This window comes from Rutilus rutilus, assembly GCF_951802725.1.
Source record: "Rutilus rutilus genome assembly, chromosome: 8".
NCBI lineage: Eukaryota > Metazoa > Chordata > Actinopteri > Cypriniformes > Leuciscidae > Rutilus > Rutilus rutilus.
Window position 1 is genome coordinate 28,967,905 of NC_140222.1, and position 9,774 is coordinate 28,977,678.

Genomic DNA, 9,774 nt, shown 5'->3' on the forward strand with positions numbered 1-9,774 from the left:
CAATGCATTGCATTGCAGTAGATCGTGAGTGGATAGATAGAAAGAATATAGCGTAGAATACAGGGGGAAATATAATATTTCAAGTATTTATAATATTAATACTAGTTTTATTATTATTGTAAATAAAAGCAACCAAACAAATGTTTCATTTCTTCCACATGAAATAATAAATTGCCATGAGCAAAGAAACTGAAATAATAATAAAAACATATGGAACAATTTTAGATTATTTTTAGTATTAATAACACACACACACATATATATATATAAAAATGACAAAATATTACATTTTAAATTTTAATTTAAAAATAAGTACTTTTAATTATAATTGCCTGATTTAAAAAAAAAAATGTGTATGCTATTTGACTTGAGCTATGCAATATTCACTATAAAAAAGTTGCTGCCTTGAATTTTTAAGTACAATCAACTTGATATTTAAGTCATTTCAACTTAAATTATATTAAACTGACTTTAAAAATTAGTTTATAAAAAAGTTGCTTAACTTATTAATTTTTTTTTTTTTTTTTTTGCAGTGTTTGTTGTTTTCCATCAGTTACAACTGTGACCAGGAATAAACACATACTTAACCTGACTTTTCAATAATATATCCAATAAACATAATTCATGTTCTAAGAAAATATGCATGAGTTAAAAAGCTCTATAGGCCTACATATATAAAAAAAAAAAAACCGATTTATTGTTATGATAAATGAATGAATAATCTCTAAATTATGGCCTATTTGTTAATTTCCAAACTTTTCAGCAATTACACAATTCATATTGAAGCAGCATGGGTGTGGATTTGCACTGTAAAAAAAAACAGCCCATAATAAACTATGCATTGCAGATAAAAAAAAAATGTATGGCCTTGAATATGTGAGGAATAGCCGACACTTTTGGAAAGGGTGAGGGTTTATTTCATTATTTTCTGTTGTGGCCAACTTAGCATTCAAAAGAGTAAAGAAAACACTGGCTGCAGATGTCCTACTAATAATGACTTGTGTTTGTGTGGTAATACTTGGGAGGAGCTTCCGAAGAATCAACTTTTTCAGCTTTTGAGGCGTTCACTATATTGATTCTTCTCTAAAATTGAGAGTGAATGTGAATCTGAGCGTCCTCTCCGCATAATGGTGCTTTTCAGAACCAGCAATGATTTTCACGAAGCTTTCTGGTGATTAAGGCTTTTATTTTTCTGCAGTTTATGTGAAGGAGAATGGATTATTGGTACGCGCGCTCCCATCAGCATGACAAGAATCGAGTGGAGAGCGCGCGCGACAGACAAATGACAATTTCAGTCATTATGTTGTTTTTTGTTGCGCTTCTTCCATATGCACTCACAGCACGTAAGTACAATTTCGGATGTATTTAAAGTTTATTTTGAATTAAAGCCATTTGAGAAGAAGTCTACAAACTTCATCTTCATTTAAAGGTTATTTTTGGAGGCGTTTATGATGTTTTCATTTTCATCTCTACTTAATGTCAAATTAGTGGTCATATTCTCCTTAGTTAAGGAAGAATTATTACCTTTAAAAATGGCAATTATCCACTTTCATCACAGAAATACTGAAATGTTCTTAAAGCTTTTCATACTGTTTGAAGGCGACCCTATAATCGTTTAATTTGCATTTGGAAGAAACGGTAGTTACCAAAGAGACGTTATATTAAGATAACAAAAATAGATTTATGTTAGAATAACTCAGTATTCACTAATAAACAAGAAAATAAGGTAACATATAGATCGTGTTATTCACACACTGTAAAAAATATTGTTGGTTTAACTTAAAAAAGTAAGTTACCTGCTTGCCTTAATTTTTTGTTATTTGAATAATAAAAAAAAAAGTTAATACAATGAAGGAGATTGGTTAAATAAATAGATTCTCAAAATATTGTTATCTGAACCACATTAATTATCTAAGTTGATTTGACACAAGATAAAAAGTTGTGATAAATCATGAAAATACTTTTTTACAGTTCAAAACAACGTGTCCTTGAGCGCAATATTGCATAGACAAAAGACATATTTTGTCATTGCAAAAGACATAACAATGATCATCTACATTCCGTGTTTTGACCAAACAAAAGTGTTAGAAACTGTGTACTAAATTTTATATAAATGTGAATATAGTTGTTCAATCACCAGTTTCATTGGTTAGTATTTCCAAACAATGCTCAAGGAGAAAAAAAGTGTCCAATAAGTACTATAGTTTTAGATTAACAATTCAGTCTTGTTTCCTAACTCTTCAATGTTCCTTAGAGTCCAATGGCACGTTAAAGAGCTTGTCCGCCTCCCACCAGGAGCAGAAATGATCCACATCAACACTTGTTCTCCCTGAAGGCCAGAAGTAGTAGCTTTTCAAACCCAACCATTGTTCCCTATGAACATGTATCTTTAACATGAATAAATATGAGCTCTGTGGACACACAAGACGAATATTTACAAGATGGAAAACCACTTAAGATGCTGAAAACTGACCTTGTGCAACCTTTCCAACTGCCGGTCATAAATCCAGTTGTAAAAATGGCTGGAATCATGAAGTCTCCTCTTATTCTGACCCCCAGACTTGGCTGTCATATCCCCCCAGGATCCAGTGCTTCGCATCGGCTCGAGCTTGACTGCAGTGTGCACTGTTAGTGCCGAGCTGGAAATAACAGCTAGGTCCTTGTACTGGACGCTGAATGGGAGACGCTTGGCCAGAAACACTTACAGAGTCCTGAGCCCAACCGAATCAAGCGTCACACTTCATCAACTCAATGGCTCCTTGCAGCAGTCAGGAGACAACCTGGTTTGCCACCGAAGCAACGGAGAAGTGTTGGCCGGATCGTGTATTTATGTTGGCTGTGAGTGTGTGAACAAGTTTTGGTGTTTTTTGGTATGTGTTTTTGAATTTTCATGCCGTCCTCTTCTTTTCGTTTTAATTTGATGTACAGCACCCCCTGAGAAACCCGTCAACCTGACATGCTGGTCACGAAACACCAAAGATCTCAGCTGCAGATGGAGTCCAGGGAGTCAAGGAGAAACGTTCATCAATACCAAATACGTCCTCAAGTACAAACTAAAGTGAGATTCTGACACCAAAAAAATTCATACTTTTCCACATTTCTTTTGCATGAATCCCTTTCAGCATGCAACTTTTCCATTTTAACGTCCATCTAGATGGTACGGTAAAGAGAAAGACTGCGAGGACTACACGGGACAGCCGTATATGTGCTACGTTCCACGCGACCTTGCCATTTTTACACCATATGAAGTCTGGGTGGATGCGTCCAATCAGCTTGGCTCTGCCACTTCTGATGTGGTCACCTTAGACATTTTAGATGTAGGTAAGTAGGACTAAAATATGCTTGTTTGATGGAAAAATAGATGTTGGGATCAAGGTCACTTGGGATTACGTTTCCCAACTCACACATAGATGCACAAAACCATATGAACGTCTCGCATATGGTGCGCACACTCGTCTGAGAGAATAGATTTTTACAGACTATAAAAACACTTTCCAACAGCTGAACATTTTCCAAAAGGCATCTTGTGAAAATAGAAGTTTGAAGGTCAATGGGCAGCTGAAAGTCTGTTGGCAATAGGTTAAAATGTATTATTTGACATATTATTTGACAAATTACTTTTTTGACATACCAATGAATTAATCGAATTAATCACAATTAAATTACTTCCATCAATCAGCACTTTTTGCAGAGAAAAGCAAAGATATAGTATTACTACACCATCTTCAAGCCCTCATTTCCTCATCTTCTGAAACAATAAGCTCCGGAATTCTCCATGATTGGCTTTGCCCTAAAGGCGAGCTTGATTAAAAAACGTATCAGTGGAGCACGTCCAATCGCAAACATCAATGGAAATGGGAGATTACATTTGCAGCGGCAAAATATCATCTAGCTAATGAGCAGCGATCAAGGTTTATTGGGAGATTCAATTACAAGCAGCTACATATTTTTCAACTCTTTGAAGGGATCTTTCCCTTCCAAGAGTTAAAAACTAGCTGCTTGTAATAGTTTAATGAATAGTTTGATGGTTACCATCTTTTGTTGAGTTTAATCAACAGTTCTGAAGCAAAGTTTTCACAGTGTTAGATAATGGAAAACATTTCTGTTCAGTAACTACAGATCCGCCTCCTGATGTCCTTGTGAGCCGCGTTGGAGAGCTGGAAGATCAGTTAAGTGTATGTTGGGGCAGTCCTCCTGCCCTGAAAGACTACCTGTTTCAGGCCAAGTATCAGATACGATACCGTATGGAGGAGAGCGACGAATGGAAGGTATGGCTGGAAGGGTTTTGTCCAACGGTCTCCAATCCTGTTCCTGGAGTGCCAACGTCCTGCTGAGTTTAGCTCCAACATGCCCCAACACACCTGCCTGGAAGTTTCTGGTAATCTAAGGGGTGTTTAACTGGGGTTGAAGCTAAACTCTGCACTATTGAAAATAATGGTTTCAAGTATTCATAGCGATGCCATAGAACATGGGTTCTCAACGCTGGCCCTCAAGGTCCTGCAGAGTTTTGCTCCAACCCTATTCAAACAGACCTGAACAAGCAACTCAGGGTCTTCAGGATTACTAGAAGGTTATAGGCATTAGGCAAATATTTGAATATTTCAGTGAACAGTCCCAGAACCTCCCACTCGGCACCCTTTTGCCCCCTCCTCGACAACAGCCCGAAGGTCCGTTTTTGGACCGTCTTTGCTTATGTACTGACTCATAAGGGTAGTCCATATGACTCATGCATTTTATAGTCTTCAGAAGTAACAAGATAGCTTTGTTTGATTGAATGACTCGTTCACTAATCTGATTGATCTGGTTCTCAGGTTCAACTCACTGACTCAATGATCCAGCAGTTAACAGCTCACTGGAAAGGAAATTTATCAGTAAATTTCAATCTGTTTTCAATCTAATTTCACAGAAACCTTCAGAAGCTAGTCATATGGACCACTATTATGATAGCTTTGCACAAGAAAGTTATACAGGTTTGGAACGACATAAAGGTGAATAACTTATGACGGAATTGACATTTGTGGGTGAACAGCTTAACCGTCTTTGCTCCGACTAGAGATCCGTTAGGGCCAACGAGTCTGACTGTGCCCGGGTGTGAAGAACATTTTAATAATCTAAAGAAGCTTTTTGCACTATATAGAATCTTTTGTGCAAAGATTCAATGGATGTTAAAGGTTCTTCATGGAAGCACTGATGCCAATAAAGAGCCTTTATTTTTAAGAGTGTGGAGCAGGATTAGACAGTCCTGGGTTAATCCAACAGAAAACTAAATTTTGTCCAATCCTGCTGCACCTTCCAGCATCTGAAATCATGTACTTCCCTTCTATATAGTAGGCGAAAAAATTGTGAGATCAAAGAAATTATGTCCGAATTCACAGAACTCATAAAAGAGTAGGCAAAAAGTACCCGGATGACCTACTACTTCCGGCGGGATTCTGAGGCCACGGGAGAGGATTTGTGAATGGCAGTGAAGCAATTGACACTGGTAGGTCACATGACAATGACAAGATGGCGAATGTAGTACATCCAGATTACATTCATATACACACATATAGAACAAACTTTTTTAGCACTTGCAAAGTAAGTACTTGTTCAAAGTAAGTACCTACTCAAGATTGTGCAATTTTGGATGCAGCCTTTGACTCCAGTCCTAATTAAACACACCAGAACCAGGTAATCAAGGTCTTTATGCTGCATTCATGCCATGTCGTAATTACTGTAAATAAATCGCTCTAGTAGTACTTTGATGTCGCACACCAATCGATCTGCACAGCCAACAAGTCGCACACACCTTAAATCTGCAGTGTTCAGGTAGCTTTTTTGGTCTTTTTTTTTTGTCGTAGCTCTCAGAAAATTACGAGTTTACACATTGTAATTGCAAGTTCTACAAGCACTTGAAGGCTTTTAACAGTTCAGAATCATTACGGTAATTACGACATGGCGAGAACGCACCTTTAGGATCACTAGAAACTTCCAAGCAGGTGTGTTGGAGGAAAGTGGCCCTCCAGGAGCAGGATAGGACACCCCTGATTTTAAAGTATCGTTCACCCCAAAATGAATATTCTGATATTACTTAGGGTCCGTTTACACAACACTTTTTTACAAACTAAAAACATCCAACTTTTATGCATTTGACATCGCCAACGACTGGCCTGGCATGAATAATACAGCAATTTTAGTCGTTTTTGGTGATCTGTGTGAATTGGGATCATTTTGACGTTTGTCGTCTGTACTCAAAAAACACAAAGGAAAACCGTTTCCGTTTTTAGTGCATCATTGTCATGTAAATGTACCCTAAATCAGCCTCATGTGATTCCAGAGGTTTCTTTGTTCTGTGAAACAAACAAAAATGTATTTGAGGAATCTCCTGGCCACTTTTCCTAACCCCTAAATGATGTACTGACTCATAAGGGTAGTCCATATGACTCATGCATTATATAGTCTTCAGAAGTAACAAGATAGCTTTGTTTGATTGAATGACTCTAATCTGATTGATCCGGTTCTCAGGTTCAACTCACTGACTCAATGATCCAGCAGTTAACAGCTCACTGGAAAGGAAATTTATCAGTAAATTTCAATCTGTTTTCAATCTAATTTCACAGAAACCTTCAGAAGCTAGTCATATGGACCACTATTATGATAGCTTTGCACAAGAAAGTTATACAGGTTTGGAACGACATAAAGGTGAAAAACTTATGACGGAATTGACATTTGTGGGTGAACAGCTTAACCCAAATCGTCCCCAATATAATGTCTAGTGTGCATACTTCATTTTATTTCCCCTCAGGTGATAGATGATGCTGGGAACCAAACGTCATGTCAGTTAGCGGGTCTCAGAGCCGGTACTGTGTATTTTGTCCAAGTACGCTGCAACCCAGTGGGCATCTATGGCTCGAAGAAGGCAGGTATCTGGAGCGACTGGAGCCACTCGACCGCTGCGTCAACACCTGGCATTGGTGAGTTACAGCAAAATTCACAGCAGCAATGCAACGTCCCTTTACTTCACATTAGGCTTCTGCATCATGCGCTAATTAGATTCAAACCATATGTAAACGCTGAAAAAAACATCAAGCTACTTGATAGGGATCTCTCATAAGCAGATTCAAAAGACTTCAGTAAAATGTCAAAGCGCTTTAGGGGACAATTGATGAATTCTTTGAGCTTGTCTCAGATTGATAAATTAAAGAAGTCTTAGAGCATGTTCAGATTAAAGGGGCGGTCGACCTGAAACTTAGTGGAAACAGATTCGGTTCATAAGAAATGATGTTACATGTCTTGCATTAAAGAGAGGATGTTATTAACCTCTGTTTTATGCCAAGCAATATGAGTTATGGCAAGTCTGAGCTCCTCTTCCTGCATTCTGTTTAATGCTCATTAGCAGAGAGATGGTAAAAAGCCTATTATTCATGGGAATGTACACATCGCTCTAGGCCACACTGTACAATCGACAACATTTAAGCAACTGTCGTCAGCTGGGGTTGAATTTAAAAAATGTTTTACAAATGGTTCACATAAAATATGTACACCTTAAAGCAATAAAATACCAAATAATGGGTGCTACGTAGAGCTGGGTGTCATTAGACTAGTTTCACAATCCTTCCTTTCCTTTTATAAAAGCATTATAGACAAAATCTTTTATATCTTAAATCTTTTCAATTTATTTTTATAATGATTAGTAAGTCTGTTGGTAAGTCTGATTCATTTTCATGAATCAGTTCAAACAGTCTAATTCATGAATCATTAATAATGAATCAATTCCAAACCAGTGTTGTAATTGATATTAATTAAATGTATTAATATTCAATTATTTTAATTAATTAAAATATAGCTGGAATAAACAATTTGATGCAAAACAAAAGTTAGAAATTATATAAAAATCCCCCCAAAAATACTAATAAATATTATAATAGTATATAAATAATAATAATAATAATAAAAACTATTCACTGATTTCTTTTTTTTTCTTTTTTAATGTATTAAATCTAATATGTTGAAATAAAAATGTATGTAGGTAAACATATATCATGCATCCCAAAATGAATACTGTCAAAATGTTGAAAAATAGTGAACATTTTTATAATTTCCCAGTCCAATATATGCGAGTTTGAATTTGCAGTTGAACATTTACAGTTATGATTTTTTTGTAACTGCTTACTACTTTACACTTAATGTCATTTTCATTTCCATTTGCCCAGCAGAAAGGTCACATGGTGGCTCTTGCGATTTGAAGCCCAGCGAGCACAACTCAACGCTACGAAAGGAGCTCAAGCAGTTTTTCGGCTGGATGCGCAAACACTCTTACGGCTGTACGGACGTCAGCATCAAACTCTACGACCAATGGCGCGTCTGGCTGCAGAAAGCCCAGAAAACACACGACCAGGTCAGTAAGGACAAAGCGTACCCCGTTTCGGCAAATCATCACTCTTGGCACACATGAAATACAGCCACATTTGGTGGTTTTATGTGACCCACACAAAAGAGAACCAAAATATCTGTTTACGCTTTTGATCAATAGACTCGCATTTGATTGCGTTTGCTAATGGCGGAGCATCATATAATCTTCAGACGGTTACCACAACAGACGGGAGCAGCCAGTCAAAGTAATCAGCCGGAATGCTAATAAATTCCTTTTAGGTTAGACTGTGCAGCAAAGCTTCAGCTGCGATCCAACCGAGCACGAAAAGTCTTGTGTGGCGTACTCGAACGCTATCCGACATCCGCTGCACGCTCTCTGAACCGACTCAGTGGTTACTGTTGCTCTGGCACTGACGACTGTTGGGAAACTTAGGCCGCTTCATTAGTCACACTGTCCTTTGAAGAACACGATGTAACTGCCACAAGAATGGCTGGTACCAATTACGCTTCTCTGTCCCCATATATCAACTCATCACATTCACTTGTAAATGCCATTGTCTTGCCTTTCAGGTACTACAAAGCGGTAAATCATAGTGAAACTCTAAAGAAGGCTTGGGAGAGTTTGCGGGGGCCTGCGACGACAAGGTTTTTATCACTCTCCAGTGCTTGGGACGTTTCATCTGGATGAGCCAAGACTCTCTGAAGGAATCCGCAAGGAGACTGTAGTTTGGCGACATGATCTACTGCTTGCCTCCTGCTATAGTCCCCGTCAAATACGTCAAAGGAAGTGCTTTTGTCTCAGACATGTTATTTATAAGGGCATTAAAGCATAAAGAAAGACTCAAAATGACGAAAGAGAGCATAAAATGTTGATAATGGGAGACTCTCATTCTCATCTCACTATTGACCTGTCATCCAAAAAAGGACCTTTACAACTACACTGTAAAAAGTGAACAGTTGACTTAACTAAAAGAAAAATGAGGATTAAAATTAATGCCTTGAATCATTTTCAATCTACATCAGTTGACTTGTCTTAAAAAAAAGTGAACTTCAACTTAACTTCAACTGAACTTGCGTAATTGAAAAAATTAAGTTATGTGGACTTGTCAACTTAATTTTAACACATTAAGTAACACAACTTAATTTTTTCAATTACGCATGAAGTTTATTTTTTCAAGTTCAGTTGAAGTTAAGTTGAAGACAAGTCAACTGATGTAGATTTAAAAAAAAAACAACCCTGACAGATCAGACAATTTTATATACAAAGTTTATCGTGTTTGCTAAAAGTGAGAATTTGTTAGCAAAAAAAAAGATCATTTAAATATTTCTCTCTTAAAGGGAAAGTTTACTAAAAAAGTGGTCGCACTTTACAATGAGGTCTCATTAGTTAATGCTTTAACATGAACTAACAATGAGTATATT

At 37.1% G+C, this 9,774-nt stretch overlaps 1 protein-coding gene across 3 annotated transcripts; it reads left to right on the forward strand.

Annotated features, from left to right (window-relative positions):
- Positions 1-66: 66 nt before the first annotated feature.
- On the forward strand, positions 67-9,466 carry crlf1b (cytokine receptor-like factor 1b). 3 transcript variants are annotated; one of them, XM_084415653.1, is made up of 8 exons: positions 67-1,343; positions 2,560-2,838; positions 2,929-3,058; positions 3,155-3,321; positions 4,111-4,268; positions 6,785-6,953; positions 8,193-8,377; positions 8,923-9,466. In XM_084415653.1, exons 1-8 carry the CDS (start codon positions 1,214-1,216, stop codon positions 8,944-8,946), a joined length of 1,242 nt encoding a protein of 413 aa, XP_084271779.1. In that variant the 5' UTR covers positions 67-1,213; the 3' UTR covers positions 8,947-9,466. The 3 variants fall into 3 exon arrangements, with proteins under 3 accessions (XP_084271779.1, XP_084271780.1, XP_084271781.1); XM_084415654.1 differs by having other exon boundaries at positions 8,196-8,377; XM_084415655.1 differs by having other exon boundaries at positions 1,189-1,343; positions 2,583-2,838.
- The last annotated feature ends 308 nt before the right edge of the window (positions 9,467-9,774 follow it).